Below are 24,851 nucleotides of genomic sequence, written 5' to 3'. Positions count from 1 at the left end.
GCACTTGCGGTATATTTTAAAACCCATCAAGTGACCAGTGGTATGACACCACTGCCACTTGCCTTGATAGCTACCGATCTTGGGAGAATTAGATTTTTTTTGTGGAGTGAGGGGGTAGCTTGGGAAAGGAGTAGCGAGGGGGGGAGTGGTAGGTGTCGTTAGAGGGAGGGGTATGGCGAGTGTAGTTGACAGTAGCAAGAGGGGTGTGGGTGTGGGGATAGGTGGGGTGGGGTTTTCTTTGGCTAGGTTCATCTCACGTGCCCATAAATTCTCACGAAGTTCGTCAAAATCAATCTAGGAATCACGAGCATTTACGACATCAATGACACAAGTGAAGTTGGGATTGAATCCCGTTGAGGACACGTTCAATCAAATCTTCCAGAGTGACAGTTCACCAAGAAGGGCTAGTTGATCTGCACAAATGCAGATAACATTCATGTAGTCGGGGATGGTATGCGTGTCTTTGGTAATATTACGTAGGTTGGTTTTAATGGAGTTTGGCATGATCCCGGCCTGAGAGTGGCGCGCAAAAGTATGGACAAGGATATTCCATGTGTCCTCGACCGTGGAGGCACGGGTGACAAGAGGGTCAATGGAAGAGTCAAGGGTGCCAATGATAGCACAGAACAGTAACTTGTCTTGGCGCCCCCAAGTGGTGTGCGCAGGGTTGGCTTTGGGTGTCGAAGTAGATTCAGTGGTGAAGGTGAGTAGGAGGCTCCAGGAGAGAGCCATCAAGGTAGGCGAAAAGGTCATAGCCAGTGAGAGTGGCTTGAAGCTGAAGCTTCCATGAGTAGGTAATTGGTGTTGGTGAGTTTGATGATGTTGGTGAGGGAAGCCACAACAAGAGGGTGGTTGGGTTCAACATCGTTAGGGATGGTAGTAGTAGCCATGGGAAGGCCCGAATTTTTTTTTGTTTTAAGGAGGAGAGATTAACCTATTGTTCTACCATATGAGATTGGGAAAGACTTAATGGTTTCATTAATACTCCAAACTATTTATACAACACTACACGAGATACATCAAGAATGCTAAAGATACTTATCAACACAAGAGGATAAGTTTACGATATAACAAACTAAGAGATATGATGAGATATTATACAAGTTATCTACTACAATAAAACAAACTATAGATAGAGTTTAATTTGACTACGTCTAACTCTTATCACTAATATCAAGCACCATTATTCATGGAGGTGCATGAACGTGCAAAGCATTCTAGAGGCAAACATGCACTTTCAGAAGTTTAAGATGCATTTCTATACATACTTGCAAAATTCATGTAATATATCGATTGTTCTTTTATTCTACTTTAAAAACTATTCTCCTTATGTAAAAAAAATAAAAACAAAGCAAAAATAGTGCGTGCGCAGATATAGTACTAGCACAAGTTTGGAAAGCAAGTTATCTTCTTTGATTTCAATCTATTAATGATATGTCATTTCAACAGCTCATTCAAGCACCTTATTCATCACATTCTTCCGTAGATGTTTAAGACTTGGAACACCAAAAATACTGAACAACTAACCCTATCAAAGTAACAACATCCATAAAAGAGACTATATATGAACAACCGAGGTACAAATGATCATGAAAATAAACCCTAGCCTAATGTGCAACTAAATGACATTAAAATATGTACTTATCATTATCTTCACACAATTATTCCAAAATAATTACCAAATTGCAAAAATAATCCAATAGTATGCTTAAATTGATGGTACTCCTACATCGAGAGCACTCATGTATTTTTGTAATAAATTACAACTTCAGGGGCACGTTTGTAATTCCGCGTACTCTCTCTCCTCTTCCTCTTCTGCGTGTTCTCCTCTTTCGCGTGCTTTCACTACCATTTATTCCGGCGATGCTGCCGGGCCTGCCGCTGCTCATTTCTGACGGGGTGTGCGACGACGGCGGTGACCGTTCAAGTCTTCGTCATTTTTGTCGTCATCGTTGTTTCAGGGCTCATCTCTCAATTCTTTCTCTCGATCTCTTCTTTCTCGCTCTTCTTTGTCGCCAGAAACATAGAAATCAAAACTTCCACGATCTGAAATTCGCGAGATGATGATGATGAGGCGACTGAAATTCCACGTGAAAGTCGACAGATCTGAAATCCGCGAAACAAAACGAAACGAGTTGAAATTTGTCGATTTGTTCAATTTTTCATTGTTCATTTGTGTTGTTCTTGTTGTTTTGTTCATTGTTGCTCATTTGTTCAATTGATCTGTTGTTGTTGTTTCAATAGTTCTCTCTCTCCTCCTTCCTTCCAAACACAACAATGGAGATCTAAAATTCGCGGAAAAAAAAAAGAAATTTTTTGATTTGAAATTGAGGAAGAAGATGATGAGCAAATGATAAAGTTTGCTCGTTTGGGTAAAAGTTTGCTCATTTTCTTAAATGAGTAGAAATGCTTGCTCATTTTGCTCATTTGCTCATTTTACTCATTTACTCATTTGTTCATTTACTCATTTGCTCATTTTGCTCATTTGCTGAAAATAGCCTTGGTGTACCATAAGCATGGTAAACCCAAGTCTACTATAAAGATTCTCCTCCTACATCACTTAAAAATTTCAAAACAAAATCTCGAAATTAAAGAAATTATCAAAGACTCAAAGTGGACTAATGATAAGAAGTAATTATATGTATGATGTGGCTTTATATAATATACATGCATAGTTGATATGACGAAATTCGATTTCAGAAATTGATTGTCATCATCACAATAATTTACCGACTAAGCTAGATTATATCCACATTTATCGATAAGATACAGATATGTACTAGTTCTTTTTTTTACTTTATAAACTTTATTTGAATATTTAACTTTATTACCATCTTTGAGGTTAACCTTGTGATGAAGTTGTGCAATGTATCAATAAATGTCATATATCACTAGTGGAAAAATGAAGAAGGGCTGCGCTAAAAAAGGCATGTAGGGCTGCGCTTTTTGACAGCAGCCCTTTCAGTAGCAGCCCTTCACTTTTTAAGTAGGGCTGCGCTAGAAAAGCGCAGCCCTTAAGCTAGAAGGGCTGCGCTAGTTAGGAAAAAGCGCAACCCTTCTAGCCCAGAAGGGCTGCGCTAGTTAAGAAAAAGCGCAGCCCTTCTGGGCTTAAAGGCTGCGCTTTTTCCTAACTAGCGCAGCCCTTCCTACCAAAAAAAAAATAAAAAATAAAAAAAAATTTTGTCATTTTTTTACTCATTATCTCACATTTTCTGAAATTAAACAGAAGAGAAGAGAAACGAAACGAAAATACTAAACCCAAAACAATAAAAAGAATGAAACGAAAATGAAAAAAAGGAACAAAAACTAATATACAAAGAGAAGTATACAATAAGTATACAAGAACATTAATCAAAACAAAGATGAAAATACAAGAAATTATATAGAAAGAGAAGTATACAAGAACATTAATCAAAATAAACAAAGAGAAGCATACAAGAATAACATTAATCAAAATAAACAAAGAGAAGTATACAAGAATATTAATCAAAACAAAGAGAAGTATACAAGAACATTAATCAAAACATATAAACAAAGAGAAGTATACAAGAACATTAATCAAAACATATAAACAAAGAGAAGTATACAAGAACATTATAGATCTGAAAATACAAGAACTACAACCTAATAATGTTTAAATACATAAAACAAAACCCAAATACATAATTTAAGGAAAAAAAAAATTCGGAAAAACTTAAAATGGCTATTTGGAGGCTTAAACGAACTCGGATGGCTTAAAAAGCCTAAACGTCACAGCATAGCGGTGATTTTGACTCGTTGGCTCGTTCCGCTTCCGAAAAGGTATCACAATAGGCAATCGGACTCCGTCGCCATGTTTAGTGCAAATCATTTCAAGCTTTTTGTCGCAAATGTTTATGGGAGTTTTTGAGAGAGAAGAGAGGATGAGAGAGAAGAGAGGATGAGAGAGAAGGAGGAAAGGAATAATGAGGGACGTGAGAGAGGAGAGAGAATGAGAGATAATATATTTGACGAATCCCCGCTCAATATTTCAAAGCCCGCGATTCCGAAATTTCAAATTTTTTCAGGAAGGGCTGCGCTTTTTTAAAAAAGCGCAGCCCTACTAAGCAGAAGGGCTGCACTTTTTAAAAAAACGCAGCCCTTCACTTAGTAGGGCTGCGCTTTTTTAAAAGCGCAACCCTTCTTACCTACAGAAGGGCTGCGCTTATTTAAAAAAGCGCAGCTCTACTAGTGAAGGGCTGCGCTTTTTTAAATAAGCGCAGCCCTTCTGCTTAGTAGAGCTGCGCTTTTTTAAATAAGCGCAGCCCTTCACTAGTAGGGCTGCGCTTTTACGAAAAGCGCAGCCCTTCCTGCGCAGCCCTTTATGTTTTTTCCCCTAGTGTATTCTACTTTAACCTTATTTTACATGAGATCTTCCTTGTAAATAGGCTAGATGCATTGTATTATGTATGACAATTTATTGCGAGAGTTTGTCTTGTAAGAGAACGCCTACAATTTTAAATTAAAATTAGACAAAGGTAAGCCCAATATTAAAAAGAAAATTAGTCAAATAATAACTAGGTTAATTTCTTTCGCTGATTAGTTTAATTCATTTAGTGACTAAGCAAGGCCGGTGATAAGCCTGTGCAACATGGTCATTTGCACAGGGCCTCAAATAATAGGGGGCCCCATTTTCATTTCAACCAATCCCAAGATCAACTAACTTTTTGTATTAAATGTTGGTCATGTTTCGAGAGAGCAACAATTGAGCTACATAATCCGTGTTGTAATGATTTTGACTTACTCTTTCGGTCTTCCCAAATGCCTTTTTTCTTTTTCCTCAATTAAAGTACTCCTTACGTCTTATAATATAGTGCTTGTTTCTCTCTCTTGAGGTCAAACTTAAAAATCTTTGACCAAATATTCTCGTTTGTATATATGAAAAAAACATATTTATAAGGGATCTTGTTATAATTGCTTCAATGTGTAGTTTAATAATATTTTTTTATATTTTTTATCAATAAGGAATTGAAGGTGTATGTTACCGGTCAAATATTTATCTTGAAAGCCGTATAAAAAAAGAAAAAAAACACTATATTATGGGACGGGGGAAGTATTTCTCTTCCCAATTCCAATTAATACTCTTTTGTCGAAAGAGGCTTTGTGACCTTTGATATTTAAGTATCAGTGGAGTAAGTCAACAATAATTCACTGAAAGGACATTACTACATGTCTACATTAGCGCTCCATTGACATACTCTCTCTGAACTCAGTATAAATAATTCAAACTAGCAAGAAACTGATTGAAGATATTTTACAGTTTTGTTCGAATATCAAATATAAAGAGGTTCTTAAATGATTGAGTGTTGAAAAATCGTTATTTCAATAATTTTGCACTTGTGAGGGCCCAAATTTTGTTATTAGCATAGGACCTCTGAAATGTTTAAGACGACCCTGTGACTAAGTCTACTTTTATATTAAAATTTGACCGTTTCTTTTAATAATTTTGTTATTGCGATTTCTAGTTCTTTTTTGTTTTTGAAAAGAAAAAAAAACTGTTAAACTTGTGACAAGTAATTCTTCTTGTTTTAATTGAAGGAAAGAAACTCTAAATTCTATGATTGCGTTATTTAACCTGGGACTCTCACCTCGGAAGATCTCCAAATTTTAGCGCAAATTAGATCCTACACCGAGGTGTAGGATGAGCATCCTACACCTTGCCCATGTGGCTGACTTTTGGCAATATTTTCGAAAGTGGGCCAGCTCTTTCTCTCTCATCACGTGAAACAATTTTTTTAATGTACAAATGCATATGGTTTGGTGTACAATAATCTACGAGTGTACATTTGGGGATTTTCAGTGATCAAAGCAATGACCATCAATGTACATTGTGATTTGATTGAATTTCGGTATGAGATTGTAATTGTACATATTGAATTTCATTAGTGAACAAACATCAAACACACCAGTGTACAAAGAATGGAAATTACTCACTTGACATATTTCGGTATGGGACTGTAATTGTACATATTGAATTTCATTACTGAACAAACATCAACACACCCAGTGTACAAAGATTACAAATTACTCACTTGACATCAATGTTATCAGGATCGGGATCCTACTTTGGATCGTAGGGGCTGGTAGAATCGAATCGGTGGGATCGGATCGTAGGATCTTAAGATCATACAATTCGGTGAAATAGAGATAATAATTATACTAAAATATGGTGAGAACCTCATGTTAAAAATTTACACATATTAATAATGATTTTCTTACTTAGCAAATGATGATAGTTTTTCAATACAATAAGATTGAAGTAACATGCGATCAAAATCTAATAGGAGAAATATAATATGTGAAATTACTTTATGATTTTTATATGGTAGGATCGGATCGTAGAGTCGTAGGATCGTAGAATCGTGTTAAGATCCTACCATGTGATTTTTTGTGGTTGAGCAGGATCGAAAGATCCTACAGAATTAAGATCCTACGTAGGATCGGGATCGGTGAGGTCCTCCAGGATCGTAAAATCGTAGAATCGTAAGATTCGGATCGGGATTTTAACAACAATGCTTGACATCAATTTCATGAATTGGGTTACTTTCAACTGGGGGGTTGTCATTGTACATTTTGATTTTATTAATGAACAACCACGAAACCAATAATGTACAAGGAGGTTGAGTGTGGAAAAGAGAGAAGTGGTGAATTTCGGTATGAGACTCTAATTGTACATATTGAATTTCATTAGTGAACAAACATCAACACACCCAGTGTACAAAGATTGCAAATTACTTACTTGACATCAGCTTTAGGAATTGGGTTACTTTCAGCTGGGGGTTGTCATTGTACATTTTGATTTTGTTAATGAACAACCACGAAGCCAAGAATGTACAAGGAGGTTGAGTGTGGAAAAGAGAGAAGTGGTGAACAGTATATGAGGGGACATCAAATCAGTTATTAAATGGTCAACATTAACTATCAAATCAGTTACTTTTTGTATTTTTGACATGTACACTGGATGTAATGAGAATGTACATTAGCTGTCAAATCAATTACTTTTTTGCATATTGAATGGTGTGTTTTATTCTTATTGCCTTGCGTTTTGGAGCTGGTGTAGGATGCTCATCCTACACCTAGGTCCATGATCTACTAATTGAAATTTTAGTTACTTGGTTGTTTCTAGGAAATATTTATGGTTCAGAAATCAAAAGCGTTACTTGCAGCTATAAGAAAGCCAAAAACTAAAATATAACAAGAAAAATATACATTGATTTAATCCTATTCACGTTTTGTTTATAACATAAAGTCGAATCATCCAAATATACATATGGAAACAACTGACAAGCACTAATCTACTAGATTATCGTATAATGCGGGGGCAGAAGAAGATAACACCTCTATATTAATAGGAACACAAAGCTGCTTTGTTAGAATTAGAGACTACACAGAGTTTAATATATTCTTTGCATATTGGAATTTAATAGAAACTCAAGTTGCTTTGCTTTTTGTAGTTGATAAACAAATTTTTAAGTGGGAACATTAATATCTTAATTTAATGAAAATTATTCCCAAACTTTACAGAAAAGTATTAGTAAGAAATCTACACATTGATTAGCACAATATGTCCAACGAAGGTATGTGCCGACATCGATATGTCCAAATTACTTTTGAAGATTTTTTTCAAAAAAAAATTCCTCAGAAAAGAAATATTGATATATTTAGAAAAAAAGACTAAAAATTAAAATTCAACAACGAAATCCAAAAACTGACAATATATTAGATATATAGGGAGTTGTTATCGTGACTTGTGAGACATGGAATACAATAGTGTTTGTTTCTGATTGTTATAGCTTATCTATTGCTTTTTTGGATTAATTTGTACTCCGATCTTGTTTAGCTAGTTTAGCATTTAAAAATGATCACCCTAAGGGTGCGTTCTGTTCAACTTAAAAAATTAAGTTTCAGGTCTAATAAATTCAGATAAGTTCAGATAATTTCAGATAAGTTGCAATAAGGTCTAATAAGGGCAATAAGTTCCAATAAGGTCTAATAAGTTCCAATCAGGTGCAATAAGTTCCAATCACGTCTAATAATGTCCAATAAGTTCCAATCAGGTCTAATAAGGTCCAATAAGGTCCAAATAGTCAATGTTTAATAAATATTTGTTTTATTGTCCATTTTTTTGTTATTCATAATTTCATATCACTATTAGCTGATTATGTTATTATTAGAATTTTAATTAAAGTACCACAATGATTATATAGTATTATACTTGTATTAATGTCTATTATTTTATTATTTTTTGTATTATGTCTATTATTTTATTATTTATTTTTATTATGTCTATTATTTTATTATTCATATTACTATTAGCTGATTATGTTATTATTAGAATTTTTTTATTAAAGTACCACAATGTATAGTATTATACTTGTATTATTGTCTATTATTTGATTATTCATATTGCTATTAAATAATATCATAATCATGGTCAAATAATTAAGGTTAACAATAATAATAATAATTATAATTACAATATTTTGCAATTCGTCTTTAAATAACTAGAGATAACATGTTAAATACATAAATAGTAAATTTTTTTTGTTAAATTAATTATCATAAGAGATATTTAATAATAATAATTTTTTTAAAGGATGAATTTTATTAATTATTACTTTATAATAAATTTTGAGGGGTAGTATTTACGTTAGGGGTAATATTTATATTACTAATAGTCAATTTTTTTGTCTAATAAGGTCAAATAAGTTTCAATCAGGTCCAATAAGGTCTAATAAGTTTCAATCAGCTCCAATAAGGTCTAATAAGTTTCAATCAGGGCCAATAAGGTCTGATAAGTTTCAATAAGGTCCAATAAGTTCCAATCAGGTTCAATCAGGTCCAATAAGTTGAATCAGGTCCAATCAGGTTTAATAAGTTCCAATAAGTTCAGTTCAGGTTCAATAAGTTCAGTTCAGATAAGGTCCAATAAGTTCAGGGCCAATAAGTTGAATAGAACGCACCCTAAATGAGAATTTTTCCCATGGAGTATTGATTTCTCATATGCGCTAAAATTGAAAGTAATTTCATGGATACATACCGTCCACGTAGGAAAGCACGTCGGAATTTTGGTATCTTAATAAATCTGCTACTCCAAGTAGCGTTTAATATCAATAATGTTTCACCGAAGTTGGTCGCTACTTCAAATAGCGGTTATATTGTGTCCCTAATACAACCTATAAGACATGCATATAAACCGCTACTCAGAGTAGTGGTTCATTACAAAACGAAATCAACGCAAGAGAAAACATGCACGGGACGCACATCCCTACGTGGCATGCTTTTTCCCCTTTTTTTTGCCTCAGTGGCGATTCACGGTATAAACCTCTACACCAAGTAGCGATTTTACCTCGTAAACAGCTACCTTCAGTAATGACTTAACTTAAAGTTAAGTGTTACTCTGAGTAGCGGTTTGCTTTGCCGAAAAAAATAATCTCACATGCTCTCCTACGCGTGGACGGTATATATAATTCATCTCAAGTTCGGTGCATAGAATGAATTAATACTCCCTTTGACATTAATCATGAAAAAAATTCCCTTAAATGACCCATCATCTATATAAATATATTAAAGGTCGTGCGTAACAACGTATATGCGCCACGTGGCACCCTCCTCCTGCCACCAGAATTTTGTCACATGTTAGTTAACCAACAAAGTCAAGTGGTCATTATTTAAAAAATAAATATGCTGAAGCCTAGGCTCAAACCCCTGACCTTATGTAAGGATTTTCAAAGAATCACCATCTGATCTAATGTCTCTTAGTGATCTATGTTTCCACAAAATTACAAATATGTGGTGTAATTAGTTACTGTTATTAAACATATCCCTTGCATCCTTAAAAATAAATAAATTTGCATGTTCATTAAACTTAATTATGTATGCATGTGTTGGCCACTACAGTACTACCCTAATATTTACAGTAATACTATAAACAAAATTTGATCACAAGTCTGTATTAAATATTGGCCTAGGCCGCATCCACATCTAAATATATTGAACGTATATGTGTCATGTGTCACCATCCCTTATTGAGTAACATTCTATCCACGTCTTTCTCATATAGTAAAAAAAAAGAAAAGAAAAGATGCATACGTGAACATTTGAACCCACAACCTCAAGTATGAAAGAAAAAGATACAATCATCACTCCACTATACTATTATTGCTTAAGATTAATGATGATGTATGAAAAGAGAACTTTCGAAATGCATATAATGAATGACATAACTTTTTAAATGAGTATGAGATGACTTATTTAAATACTACTAAATTGTAGCACAGAAAAACCGGGAGGCATCGCGCCTAAACACTAGTTTTGTTTTTAGATAGAGAACACGAAGGTAAATATGTGTAGATTTTATGTTAGTAACAATTTACAGGTAATTATTTGTCCAACTTCCATTAAATTAGCAAAACCAACTACTAGAATCTGTATGTAATATATATGTGTAAATTTTAGTACTGATACATTAGCTTATTATATCTTTTTATATATGCATAACCTTAAAAGACATCTAATACCAAGTAGAAAATAACGTAAGGAAATATGCAATTTGTCATTAATCTATATACTCATCTATTTGTTTCGAGTTTACTCACTTTATTTAGGTAGAGAACCAATGAGCAAGTCCAAAATTATGAGAGAGAAACTAAAAAATGGAGAGGAAAGCTATGTAAGAGGGAAACTAAAAAATGGGTTAAAATATACTTACTCCGTTTTTTAATAAATGATACGGAGATAAATGGGGAAATACCAAGGAGTTTATAGTGAGAAAGTTGGGACCACTTATACAACCAATCAAATTTGTATATTAGATAAAGTGGATAGGTAAAACAATTGAATGATGGCAAAGATGTAATAAAAGAGAAGTATTTTTTACTACTTTGAGCTACGTGTCACTTATTATGACATTTCCCTAAAAAGAAAATGTGTCACTTATTAAAAAATGGAGGGAGTACAAAAGAGGATGACATAAGTGGGAAAAAAGAAAAAAGTAGACAGGACATGTACCATAAAAATAGAAAAAATAACAATATATAGATTAAAAAGAAATGGATCAAAAAGAAAAATGGGTAGATTCAAAGAAAACAAATAGAGTATATTCTAACATGTGGCCTAGAAACGCTAGCACGCCACATGTCATCGTTCACTTCACAAATAACATGACGTATTTTATTATACACATATAGACATTTAATGTCTACTGTTTATACAAATATATTAAAAAGTGTGTTTGACAGCGTCTATGTACCACGTGTCACACTCCTTCTACCACTAGAATTTTGCCACGTGCCTATTAATCTCTATTATATAAGTAAAGGTCGGAAAGGGGGGGGGGGAGATGGTGTCCCACTTTGAAAATACTAAATTAACCTTAATGATTTAATGAAATGAAAAAAATTTACAAAAGAGAACAATTTAAAAGCCCTTTTCTCATTTCAACTTGTCATTCTAAAAAAGTTAAAAAAAAAAAGGTATATGCATCAAATACTACGATTAAAAAATTAAATGGACAAAATATCTTGACCTATTTTAATAAGAGAAGATGGTATACATGACGTACATTGAAAAATTTGAAACACTCACTGCCTTTGATACTCTTTAGTTTAGTAAAACCAACTCATTATGTCTATTCTTTTTGTTCAAAATTCATTGACAAAAAATTATAAAAAAATAACTCACAATTTTTTTTAGTTTTTTAAATTAGCAAATTAATATATATCTAAATTCATATATATATTAATATTTTATATTTTAAGTGTAATCACAAGTCATAACTATATAGTACAAATGAAAGTAAATATAATAAATAATAATTTTTAAAATTAACGCACGCATCGCGTGCATATAAGACTAGTCAATATTAAGTCAGGTGATCATTATTTAAAAATATATATATGCTGAAACTTGGGCTCAAACCCCTGACCTCAGGTAAGCATTTTCAAGTACTTACCAATTGCGCTAACATCTTTTAGTGATTCAGTTTTCACAAAATTATAGTTATGTGTTGTAATGGGGCAATCAATTCCTACTTCCAGGCAGAAAGTTTATTTTTCTTATTTGATTTCCTTTTGCAGACATACCCTTGCTCCATCTTCCCTTTTTCGAAATTCACCATGAACTAGAGTCTTCTACTTCGTAATTAAGCGTTACAAATTATTCTTGATGCTAATCAAATCTTATTGTTGTTGTTCGAGAATATGAATCAAAAATTGTTAATCATAGCACAAATTCCTTGATTGTAGATATAATTTAATTCAGGTGTGCTTTTATGTGCCATTTTTGAAATATTTCAAATTGCACTAGAATTAACCAACAATAGATTGATTATCATATTTTTTGGAAAAAGTATGATGATGTCTTGAATCGACCCCATGACGTATTAATAATAATTAATATACATTTACCACTACACCAGGTAATATATTGGTAATCATTTTAAAATTAAATTATTAATTAACGAAAAATATAAGAACCCGAGACATATCCCGAGCCTAAAAACTAGTGTATATTAAAACATGGTGGCCTAAAAATGTTATCACGCCACATGTCACCCTTCACTTTACAGTTGACATGGCCTACGTCATCATACACACACATAAAACACTTATTATTTCTCATAGAAAAAATGATGCAAGCAAATGTAAGAATCAAATTCTTGAACACACAACCTCAAGTTTAGTAAGCTAGATCTTTTACCATTACTCCCATTCCATAACTATAGTTAACAAAGTAAGCGACAGAGAGAAAAGTCACACTCATTAATTATTCTAACTTTTCATCTTTAATCTCTTATACCATAAATATAACCCAAATCTTTTCATTTACTCAAGCATAGAGTTTTTTAGGAAGATAAAAAAAAGTGAAAACTTAAATAATTACATAACTATCCAATTAACCAACTGAATTATGTTGGTAACAAAATGTAATCAACAAAACATCTTCTAAATCCAGCTTGAAGCTAATCAAGTTAAAAACTTTAGAAATTAGTTTGTTTAATTGTTGGTTAAATCAATTATATGCATAATTTTTATTATAAAATATCAATTTTTTATATATTTTAGTAGAATTGCAATCATATACTACAAACAAAAATATATAATCTCAAACTATATAATAAACTTATTGTTTGGGCTTATTTCCTGGTTTAAGCTTACCAAGGATAATCCAGCCCAATAAATGCCTTAGAGCCTCCAGTGGGCCCCACCTGTTATGGTGCATTCCAGCTGTCAGTGCCCCCCAGCTGGCCTACAGTTGGGATATCCAAAGCACTATAAATACTCAACCCCCTCATCAATGAGAAGGTATTGAATTCTTACCTAACAAACCAGAGCATCTCTCTCTAGACTTTATCTCTCTAAGCTTGATCACTGACTTGAGCGTCGGAGAGGCGATCCCGGAACAACCCCCGGGGCAGTCTAACCGTTACTTTTGCAGGATTCCGGCGTACGGACTTTGAACTCAGGACATTCGAATCTGACCCGGTATTCCCTAAGCAAAGGAATCGCAACCCTTAATTTCTAGACAGAAACAGTTTGAGCTGCTCGAGGCGGGTTTTATAGAAGAGTGTCAATACTCGGAATGGCTGGCCAATGTGGTTTTGGTCAAAAAGCCGAGTGGGGCATGGCGAATGTGTGTCGATTTCACCGACTTAAACAAAGCCTGCCCAAAAGACAATCACCCTTTGCCAAAGATCGATAGGCTGGTCGATTCAACGGCAGGGCACGCCCTTCTCAGCTTCATGGATGCAAATGCCGGCTATCATCAAATTCCCATGGCCGAGAAGGATAGGGTTCATACTGCGTTCATCACTCCCCAGGGTGTCTATGCTACAAAATGATGCCATTCGGCCTCAAAAATGCCGGGGCGACATATCAGCGTACCGTCAACAAAATCTTCAGCGACCAATTGGGTCGGAACATTGAGGTATATGTGGACGATATGATTGTCAAAAGCAAGGCCCAGTCGGATCATCCTGAAGATCTGAAAGAAACGCTGAGCACCCTGAGGAAGTACCGGATGATGCTCAACCCTAAAAAATGCGTCTTCGGAGTCAAAGGGGGAAAGTGCCTCGGATTTCTAGGGATGAGAGAGGTATAGAGGCCAACCCGGACAAATCAAAGCGGTCTTAGAAATGAAATCGCCTCGGAATGTTCGGGAAGTACAGCGCCTAACCGGCTGCTTAGCGGCACTCGGTCGGTTCCTCTCCCGGTCGGCCGATAAAAGCTTGCTGTTCTTCAAGGCCCTGAAGCGAAAAGAGTTCGCATGGGATGACGAAGCCGAGCAAGCCTTCGCTGACCTCAAGAATCACTTGGCATCTTTGCCCAAACTGATCTCCCCCTTGCCGGGGGAACCCCTGTTTATCTACTTGGCTGTCTCGGACTACGCTCTTAGCGCCGTCCTGATAGCCGAGCGAGAAGGAAAGCAACATCCTGTGTACTTCATCAGCCACGCCTATAGGGGGCCGAGGCGAAGTACAGCGATGTTGAGAAAATGGTCTTTGCCTTAGTAATGGCAAGCCGGAAGCTCAAGCCCTATTTTCAAGCGCACCCCATCAAAGTCCTAACCGGACAACCGCTCCGGAAGCTTATTGAAAATAGAAATCATTCGAGTCGGATGAGTGATTGGGCAGACCAGTTAGCAGATTTTGGGCTCGAGTTCGACCCCGAAGAGCCATCAAGGCCCAAGCACTCGCTGACTTCATCACTGAATGCGCAACTCGACCCCCGGTCGGTTCGCAAGAGGAGTGGGAATTGCTTGTTGATGGGTCATCCACAAAGAGTGGTTGCGGAGCCGGATTGGTTATCAAACTCCGGTCGGAGAAAAAATTGAATATGCTGTTAAGTTCGAATTTCTCGGATCTAACAATGAAGCCGAGTATGAGGCTCTCATCCTCGGATGCATCCTAGCTGGAGCCACCTCAATCATAGCCAAGTCCGATTCACAACTCATAGTGGGTCAGATTTCCGGAGAATATGAGGCCAAAGAGGACAACATGAGATTTGTGCCAAAGCCCGAGCTGTCATTGCAAGGTTGTCCGGATTCCGGATCACCCACATTCCTCGCTCGGAAAATCAGCAGGCTGATGCACTGGCTCGGATGGCTAGTTCTGCTGAGGGGTCGGCCCCCAGAACCATTACTTGGGAAGTGTTGAAGGAACCTAGCATAAATGCTAAAGGAGCAGCTCGTACTCAATCGATCCTCAAACTGAGGGTGAAATTGTGGAATACTTGCGAGACGGGACCTTACCCAGTGATCCTAAAGAAGCCGACCGGATTAAGCATAAGTCTGGTTGGTTCCTTTGGCATGAAAGGCAGCTCTATAAAAAGTCTTTCACTCATCCCCTCCTCAAATGTATAACTCCCGAGGAAGGAAACTATGTCCTCCGAGAAATACACCAAGGAGCCTTGGAAGCCATCAAGGGGGTCGGACTATAGCCGGAAAGGCGCTAAGAGCAGGGTACTATTGGCCTACCTTGAAAGCTGATGCCTCGGACTTAGTCCGACGGTGTCCCTCCTGCCAGATTCACTCGGACATACCGAGGGCGCCGGCCACTCCCCTCACCACCATTCAAGCAGTCCTGCCTTTCGACAAGTGGGGCATGGACCTGCTCGGACCTTTTCCCCCGGCTTCTGGGCAAAGGAAGTTCCTAATTGTGGCAATTGATTATTTCACCAAGTGGACCGAAGCCGAGCCACTGGCGTCAATTACTGACAAGCAGGTTCAGTTGTTCATATGGAGGAACATCATTACCCGGTTCGGAATTCCAAGAGCCTTGGTCTCAGACAATGGCCGGCAGTTCAACAGGGGCCGACTCGAGAATATTGTGCCCGGTTCGGCATTCAAACAAGGTTTTCAGCGGTCTCCCGCCCTCAGACCAATGGGCAAGCCGAGTCGGCTAATAAAATTGTCCTGAAGGGTATCAAGAAGTCCCTTGATGCCGCTAAAGGGGCTTGGGTGGACGACCTACCTGGAGTACTCTGGTCGGCTCGGACGACGGTAAAAGCAGCCACAGGGCACTCCCTTTCGGCTTGGTCTATGGAAGCGAGGCTGTCCTTCCGGTCGAGGTGGGAATTCCTTCCCCTCGGATGACATTCTATGAGTTCGACCAGAATGAAGAAGAAAAGCCCATCAACTTAGACCTATTGCCAGAAACCCGAGGCAATGCCTTGCTGCAAGCCATCCGGTACAAGCAAAGAATCACAAGGCATTTTAACCGGCGAGTAAAGCCTCGGCCAATCAGTCTAGGACTGGGTCGTCCGAAAGGTCGAACCACTGGACTTTCCCATCTCAAAGGGAAGTTGGGGGCAAATTGGGACGGCCCTTACAAGGTTACAGAAATCATCAAGCCAGGGACATTCCGACTCGAATCCCCGAAGGGGTCCCCTGGCTCGGCCTTGGAACCTAGACAATCTCAAAAGATTCTATGTGTAACTTTTTTCGTTACTTGCACTAGGGGCATGATGTAAGGCCAGCAGCTTGGTCGGTTTAGCAACAAATCAAATTGTAACTCGGACTTAACCAGTCCATGTATCAAGTCGGTTTTATACCCCAGAAATGAAAGAGACTTAACCAGTCTATTTTGAACAAAAAGGCAAGCAAAACTTAACCAGTTTATTGTCTATTGAATTTGTAATATTGCAAATAACGAAAAATATGCGACAAATGACGAGTTGCAAAATAGTAGTTGTATTCCAATTGATCAAAAGTTGTAAAATACAACCAAAAGTTTACAAAAGCAGGGGGTCGGAAAGCAGAAAAGCTAAAAGGGCCGACAAGGCCAAAGCTAAGAAAATAAAAATCCTAAGAAGCTAAGAAGAAGGACCAGTGGCAGGTTGCTCGGCCGCAGGTTGCTCTGGTGGAGGTGGCTCGGTGCTTCCAGCATCTTCCTCTCCATCATCAGAGTCAGAGTCAGAGTCGCTGTCCGAGCTCATCTCTTCAGCCATCTTGGCCTTAATCTCTGCTGCCTCGGCATCGGCCAGCTCCTGGTAGCGAGACCAGACTGAATTCCAATCGGCCCCGGGACAAGAATCAGCAAAGGCCACCTTAAGCCTACCCAGCGCCTCGTCCTCGCCCATCTTATGGGAAGACTGGCCCACGTCGGCACAGAAATCGGTACAATCATCCGACTTCTGCCAAGCTTGGAACCACTCCTCCTGAGAGCGAGAAACAGCCGCTTGGGCTTCTTTCAGTTGAGCCTCGGCTGTTGAAAGTTTGAGCCGGACCTCCTCCAAATCCTTCTCGGCTGCTCTGAGCTGTGCTCTTGGCTCGCGCCGTAGCTTTGGCGGACTCGGCGTTTTCCTTGGCAAGAGAGAGGTTGGTCCTTTCGATCTGCCAATCCTTCTTCTCTTTGTTCCAGGCCGCCTCGCCCTCATCGATCTTTTTGTTGGCCTCCTCCAAGCGCAGCTCGGCCAATCGTTTGGCCTCCTTGGCCTGGTATACCTCATCAAAGTGCGACCGAGCCGCCTGCTTCAGGTCCGAGACCTCTTGTACCAGGGCGAGCCGGTCTTCGGCTACCTTGGTCATCCGGATGGAAAACTGCAGAACAATAAAACAACAATTAGAAGTTGGACAATACAAAGCAAGTAAAAGGACGGAGAAAAATTCACTTACGTCCATCCAAGAGCGGAAGAGCTCACTCGACTCATTCCTCGGGTTGACCTCATTGATGTGGTCCCGGTCGGTTTGAGTACATAGGATCTCAAGTGCGTCGGAGATCCTCTTCTTCTTGTCCGTCTTGGACATTTGCGTAAACGGGACCGGTGCCTCGGATAAAGAGCGCTCGGTCGGAGAATGGTGAGAGGCCCCCGGTTCGTACCCCGGACTCCGAACAGGCTCGAAGTCTGAAGGGTGGACCGAGACATGCGTCCCCCCACCTCCTGAATCGGGTCGAGGACTGTTCACCTCGATTGAGGGATCCTTTCTGGCCTTCTTGGCGGCGGCCTCCTCCTCGGCTCGGGCCTTCGCCAAAGCCTTTTCCGTCATCTCAACCCTCTCCTCGGCGCGCTCCTTGCGCTTCCTCGGCTTAGGGTTGGAAGGATCCTGCAAAACACATTAAAAGATGGTGAGAACTTGAAGAACTTAAAGCCAAACCGGGTCGGAAGAAAGTATTCTCACTTTTGGCTTAGAAGGCTTGTTAATCTTGTTGGCCTTCATCTCGGCCCTAATCCGAGCCGCCTTCAATGCCGCGGAGGTCAGTCGCTCGGCCATCTCTTGGTCAGTTTCCTTTATGTAAGCTAAGGAAGCTTCTGCAAAAAGAACAAAAACACAGTTAGCAAAATATAACAAGTAAAAGCGAAAACAAGTCAACCGGACCCCCTTTCGCCGAATTACCCTTGGGAAAGGCCGGACTCAGGCCAAATGCAGCGAGGAAGTGCTCGTTCTTGAACAATTTGCAGCTCGGGAGCCAGTTCCCCGCTACGAACACTTCGCCACCATCGACTATCTTAGCCTCCAGTTGAAAGTAGATGGCGGCCACAGCTTCCTCGTCGGATAGCTCTGGCACCTTGAAGTTCAGGCAGTGGTTTGGCTCGGATGACGGGGGCACGGTGGGGATGCCCCATTCCCCACCAAAGTATACAAAGGCGAACCCTCGGCGGAACCCCTTTTGAGAAGTAGGGAGATCGAGGACGGTACGGTAGCCCCGCCGAGCCTGGAAGCACCACCAGCCCGGACCATGATCCCCGGCTGGCATTTCGAACAATTTATACATATGCCGCCAAAGGGTCAGGGTCGGTTTGACACCGATGATGTCGCAGATCACTTGAACCGCTAAAATGCCGCCCCAAGAGTTTGGAGAAAGCTGACCCAAGCACAAATTGTAGGCATTTAAGAGATCTTTCTCAAACTGGGTCAGCGGGAATCTGAGACCTAGTTCCATTGCCTTGTAATAAAATGCCGTGCATCCCGGCGGTGGTGATAATATGGTATGGTTGGCATCGGGTCGGACAAGGATGTAGGGGTCCTTTATTTGAAATTTGGCCGCTTGGCCTCGGGCATCTTCTAGCAAAGCTTTTATTAAAGACGGAAGCGGAAACTTTGCTCCCGGTCCGCCCTTCGGATCAAGCTCCGGATACAGAGCCTCCCGGACGTTGACGCTTGCCTCCTCTCCCGGCATAGATCCTAATACACCATAGACAAAAATCTGTCTAAGTAACTCCTCGAAGAAGGATAGGCCAGGGACACCTCCCAGGAGGGGATGGCTCCCTCGGCCTCCTCCTCCTCGGCTTGCGAAGGAGTACTTGGGAAAAGCGCCTCAGGCACAGCGAGGGATCGGGCAACTTATTAAAGTTGACACCAATACCATTCCCATACCCTCACTTCCTCGGCTAAATTATAAGGAGGAGGGAGGGGTGTCACTGACTCGGACGAGCTCCCCATTATTTATCAACAGAAGGGGTCGGCCGATTTTATTAAAAGAAAGAGAAGAAAAACTTAGTAAAAAAGCAAAACAAAGGCGTACCTGGTCGGACGAAGAAGATGGGGCTCGGACTTAGAGAGAGAAATGCTCTAAAGTAGAGAGAGAGAGAGCAGAAACCTCAAATTTAGAGAGAGAGAGAGAATTGTGAAAGTGACAAAAATCTCTCCCCTCTCCCCTACTTATAGGCAAAAACCTCGGTCCCCGCGCTCCACGTCATCTCTTGGACCGGGCCTTGTGTCTTCAACACCTTAATGGGCTTCCTAAGTGCCCAAAACTGTTCAACAGGCACAACCCCTCGGAATATCAATCGTCACAAAAGTCATGATTAACCAGAAGTTGAATCGCCACCATGTTTTCAGGCACCCCAATAATCCACCGTTGCCCCTCATCCGAGCCGCGTCCACCTAGCTCGGCCCTTGGAGGCACTCCTCCTTGGGTGAGTGAGTCTCCTAAGTCCCAGATTGACTTAGCGAGAGCAGGCACCGGCTCGGACAAGCATGGGGCTCATTGGCCCCTCATCCACGCGTCCACCAAGCTCGGCCCTTGGAGGCACTCTCCTTGGTTGAGTAAGTCTCCTAGGTCCCAGATTGACTTAGCGAGAGCAGGCACCGGCTCGGACAAGCGTGGGGCTCATTGGCCCCTCATCCAAGCCGCGTCCACCAAGCTCGGCCCTTGGAGGCACTCCTCCTTGGTTGAGTAAGTCTCCTAAGTCCCAGATTGACTTAGCGAGAGCAGGCACCGGCTCGGACAAGCATGGGGCTCATTGGCCCCTCATCCGAGCCGCGTCCACCAAGCTCGGCCCTTGGAGGCACTCCTCCTTGGTTGAGTAAGTCTCCTAAGTCCCAGATTGACTTAGCGAGAGCAGGCACCGGCTCGGACAAGCATGGGGCTCATTGGCCCCTCATCCGAGCCGCGTCCACCAAGCTCGGCCTTGGAGGCACTCCTCCTTGGTTGAGTAAGTCTCCTAAGTCCCAGATTGACTTAGCGAGAGCAGGCACCGGCTCGGACAAGCATGGGGCTCATTGGCCCTCATCCGAGCCGCGTCCACCCAGCTCGCCTTGAGGACCCTCTTGTGATAAGTCTCCTAAGTCCAGATTGACTTAGCGAACAGGCACCGCTGACAAGATGGGCTCATTGGCCCCTCATCCGAGCCGTGTCCAACCGGCTCGGCCTAAGGAGGCCCTCCTTGGCTGACTAAGCGAATGAGAAACCGGCTCGGACAACCATGGGACTCATTGGTCCCTAGGCCGAGCCGTACACTAATCCCACCTTTCTTGGAGAAGACCGGGTCGGCACTCAAGCCACCCTCTCCTTGAGGAGACCGGGTCGGCACTCAAGCCACCCCTCTCCTTGGGAGACCGGGTCGGCACTCAAGCCACCCTCTCCTTGGGAGACCGGGTCGGCACTCAAGCCACCCTCTCCTTGAGGAGACCGGGTCGGCACTCAAGCCACCCCTCCTTGAGGAGACCGGGTCGGCACTCAAGCCACCCTCTCCTTGGGAGACCGGGTCGGCACTCAAGCCACCCCTCTCCTTGAGGAGACCGGGTCGGCACTCAAGCCACCCCTCTCCTTGAGGAGACCGGGTCGGCATTCAAGCCACCCCTCTCCTAGTGGAGACCGGGTCGGCACTTAAGCCATCCCTCTCCTTGAGGAGACCGGGTCGGCACTCAAGCCACCCTCCTCCTCGAGGAGACCGGGTCGGCACTCCTGCCTCCCTCGTCCATGAGGAGACTGGGTCGGCACGCGCCCTCCTTTCCTGCCCGAGAAGCAGGGCAACCTGGGTTCCAAACTGGCTAGGTTCCGCCACGAACGGGAAAGATTTCAGCAGAACCTCGATATTTCCCATTCCTGGCGTGGGGCTAATTGTTTGGGCTTATTTCCTGGTTTAAGCTTACCAAGGATAATCCAGCCCAATAAATGCCTTAGAGCCTCCAGTGGGCCCCACCTGTTATGGTGCATTCCAGCTGTCAGTGCCCCCCAGCTGGCCTACAGTTGGGATATCCAAAGCACTATAAATACTCAACCCCCTCATCAATGAGAAGGTATTGAATTCTTACCTAACAAACCAGAGCATCTCTTCTAGACTTTATCTCTCTAAGCTTGATCACTGACTTGAGCGTCGGAGAGGCGATCCCGGAACAACCCCCGGGGCAGTCTAACCGTTACTTTTGCAGGATTCCGGCGTACGGACTTTGAACTCAGGACATTCGAATCTGACCCGGTATTCCCTAAGCAAAGGAATCGCAACCCTTAATTTCTAGACAGAAACACTTATATTTGACTTGATTTAATATTATATCTCATACAATTATATGGGGAGTTGCCCAAATCAACAAACTAATTTGCCTTTCCAAACTAGTGGTTTTTAGTCTCACAAGAAGCCTACAAGTTTGTGAAGCTATTAGCAACCGGCACATAACCTTGGCTTTCATGGTTTGATTTAAGTTCTAGTGTTCCTAGAGACATTTTGTCATTTTGTGGTGGAATTTTCTTACTGTGCTCTCCCCACAAGATATTTGGAATGAGAGTACCCTACCAAAGGAACCATATTCAATATAGATATTAGTAGCCTAAGCAAAATTGATCACTTTTTTCTACGATTATATTTACATTTTATAAAAATATAATTCAGAATATATATTCATCATTAATATACACGCAATATATATTACCACAATTTCTATTATATAAGCCAAGGGGTGATCAGCTACGGTGTCCTCCTGTAAAATACTTTTTTGCCCTTCACTTATCAAAAAATGCTAATTATAAAATATTCAATTCCTTCTTAATTTATATTTATGTGTAATAACTAATAAAGAAACTTAAGATTGTCTAACTTATAATAAGGTGTAATGTACACATAAAATATTTTCCAAACAAATATGCTTAAAAAGAGATATTTTTGATTGAAAATTAAACTAATTTAACTATAGCAATTTCAAACAATTAAAAAGTAAGAACTTACAAGTTTTCTTTCTAATTAAACTTCCAATTGCAATCACAATTTCAAAGAGCATACATTAATGCAAACATACCAAAAAAAAAAGGGATACTCTCATCTTTTTATTTTTTGCCTTTTATAATTGTCTTATGTGTCAATTAGATAATTTATCATTTTATTTATTTAAAGGCTCATATATAGTGGTCGTTTGTGTTAGTTGGGATAATCCATCTCATCATTATTTAAAAATAATATGTTCGTAATTAAAATATATAAAAGAAATAGGCTTATACCATCCAATTTCTCAATATAATGTTACGCAATGAATTATACATATATTAAAGATATTAGCGTATATCATCCAATAATATCAACTTATAGTACATTCTGATACACGTTCATTTATCACATTGAAAAAAAAAGTTGTGAATGATCAAATTAAACTACAATAAACTAGTGTAAGGGTCTGTTCTTTTCAGCATAAAACAATTGAATCGAACTGAAATGAATAGTGATGTGTGAGAGTAAAAGTATTGTTCAGAGCAGAACTGAATTGAAGTGAGATGAACTGAACTGAACAAAACAAAACTGAACAAAACAGAACTGAATTGAAGTGAGATGAATAGAACAGAACAGAACTGAACTGAAAATACGACGGGGAGAACATGCCCTGAATGCATTTAGTGCTTTTAATGTCAATATTAATATTAATATGTCTTCACACGCATCGCTTGCATATGAGACTAGTATCTATATATCACAACTTTTTTTTCGAGGGGTACTACTATTTACTTTTTGCAGTTTTAAAGACTTTTACCCACATTACTCATACATGCATAAATAATGCTTAATGAGAAAATAAACATTGTTACTTTTGCAAAAGAATAAATAGTGGATAAGTGTATCTCATTTGGCAACCATTTATAGATATACTCAAAAAGTCAATTAACAAACCAAGAAACTATATTCACAATTCACCAAAACCATTGACAGGCTAGCCATCCTAATCTATAATTAAGCACATAATGACAATTGACAACATTCACCCTTTTAATTCTAATAATAAAGATATTGTACAATATTTAACTAACTAATAGTTGATCGCCAAGTGGCATTGAGCCCACACCAACTTGGCATCCCACTTGTAAACCCTCAACTCCATTTCCAACTTGTCCAACCACACTCCCTTTCTTTCTTCTTTTGGGGGACCCATTATCTGATGACGTACACGATGATGACGAAAGTGATGACGTGCTTCTCTCGGGTGATGATCGCTTTGAAGTGATCCGAACCGGGTCGGGCTCACCCGAGTTGATTCGGAGTGGGAAATTTAGCAACGCCTTCGAGCCGCGCATCCGGAACGCGGCCCTGTCGTAGGCCAGGGCCGCGTCCTCGGCTGTCTCGAACGTTCCGAGCCAAACCCGAGCCCCGTTCTTGGCCGGGTCTCGGATCTCCGCCGCAAACTTCCCCCACGGCCGCCTTCGGACACCCCGATAATGCTTCCCCCTTATCGGAGCCGCCATCGCCACGGTGGCCGCCGGGGATTCACCGCCGGAAACTCTCACCGGAGATTCCACCGGCTCCGACTTGACCACCACTGGCGCCGGCGAACCTGAGTCGATTTCCGACCCGGATTCCGGCGACCATCCGGTGTGAACGGCGTCTCGGAGAACCCCAAAAACAACCATATCTTCAGAATCATCTTCTTTTAATGGTAATTCACCCCAATTATCAGTTAAACAAGGGTATAACCTACTAAAGCTGGAATTCCGGCGATAAATTGGGCCTGATCCTGTCGCCATAAACGAAGCTCCGGCGATTCTTGGATCCCAATCTTCTAGTAAGTGACGCTTGATCGACTCAAGAACTGCTAAGTCGGTTTCAAAATTACTGATTATACTCATCCTTTTACGAAATGGGTATTAATGAATTAAGCTTAAAACTGCAAAATATGAACTGGGTATTTAGAAATTTAGCTTGAAATTGGAAAATATGAATTGGGTATTGAATAATTGAAAGATTAAGCTTAAGATTTCTGCTTCTTAAATGGGTAATTAAATCTTTTGATTCAGGTGCTTTTGAGAGAATGTTGAAAGATTTTCAATTTGGAGGGAAGAGAATCATAGTATATATATATAGAGGATAATTTTAGAAGGGTGCATGAACCTAGAACAACTTGACAATTAGGCCCCACAATATTTGAGAAAGAGATATAGATTTTTTCAAATAAAAAATTTAAATTTAGTAGGATATTTTTATTTTATGTTTTTGTTTGCTTTGGTAAAGTTAATTTGATTTATTAATAACAATATTAGCTTCGTCGAAAGTTCTTACTTGAGCAAGTGGAAAAAAAAAGGAACAGAATTAATTTAAAAAAAAAAAGAAAAGAAAAAAGAAATAAGCACGTGGTGTGGAAAATATGAGGAATGGAGTGACGTCAAAGGGGAATTTGCTATTGACGAAATAAGATTG

The 24,851-nt window shown here is 40.0% G+C and overlaps 2 protein-coding genes across 2 annotated transcripts; both read right to left on the bottom strand.

Moving 5' to 3' along the window:
• Positions 1-17,139: 17,139 nt before the first annotated feature.
• Positions 17,140-19,135, bottom strand: LOC109136040 (uncharacterized). The gene is made up of 4 exons (XM_019251653.3): positions 18,352-19,135; positions 18,136-18,266; positions 17,632-18,060; positions 17,140-17,556 (listed from the first exon to the last, which is right to left on the bottom strand). Exons 1-4 carry the CDS (start codon positions 19,133-19,135, stop codon positions 17,140-17,142), a joined length of 1,761 nt encoding a protein of 586 aa, XP_019107198.3.
• A 4,185-nt stretch (positions 19,136-23,320) lies between these two features.
• On the bottom strand, positions 23,321-24,489 carry LOC104892796 (ethylene-responsive transcription factor 2). The gene has a single exon (XM_010678801.4). It carries the CDS (start codon positions 24,281-24,283, stop codon positions 23,462-23,464), a length of 822 nt encoding a protein of 273 aa, XP_010677103.2. The 5' UTR covers positions 24,284-24,489; the 3' UTR covers positions 23,321-23,461.
• Between the last annotated feature and the right edge of the window lie 362 nt (positions 24,490-24,851).

Source organism: Beta vulgaris, chromosome 5 (assembly GCF_026745355.1).
Source record: "Beta vulgaris subsp. vulgaris cultivar EL10 chromosome 5, EL10.2, whole genome shotgun sequence".
NCBI lineage: Eukaryota > Viridiplantae > Streptophyta > Magnoliopsida > Caryophyllales > Amaranthaceae > Beta > Beta vulgaris.
This window is presented reverse-complemented; position numbering and strand designations above follow the sequence as displayed.

What these genes read in the sequence shown, in the direction of transcription:
- LOC109136040 (XM_019251653.3), bottom strand. Translation starts at nt 19,135, where the DNA reads ATGCCGGGAGAGGAGGCAAGCGTCAACGTCCGGGAGGCTCTGTATCCG. An exon ending in GAGTCCGGCCTTTCCCAAGG is followed by an intron (nt 18,267 to 18,351) that starts GTAATTCGGCGA and finishes TTCTTTTTGCAG; the next exon opens with AAGCTTCCTTAGCTTACATA. An exon ending in TCTTCCGCTCTTGGATGGAC is followed by an intron (nt 17,557 to 17,631) that starts GTAAGTGAATTT and finishes ATTGTTCTGCAG; the next exon opens with TTTTCCATCCGGATGACCAA.
- LOC104892796 (XM_010678801.4), bottom strand. Translation starts at nt 24,283, where the DNA reads ATGAGTATAATCAGTAATTTTGAAACCGACTTAGCAGTTCTTGAGTCG.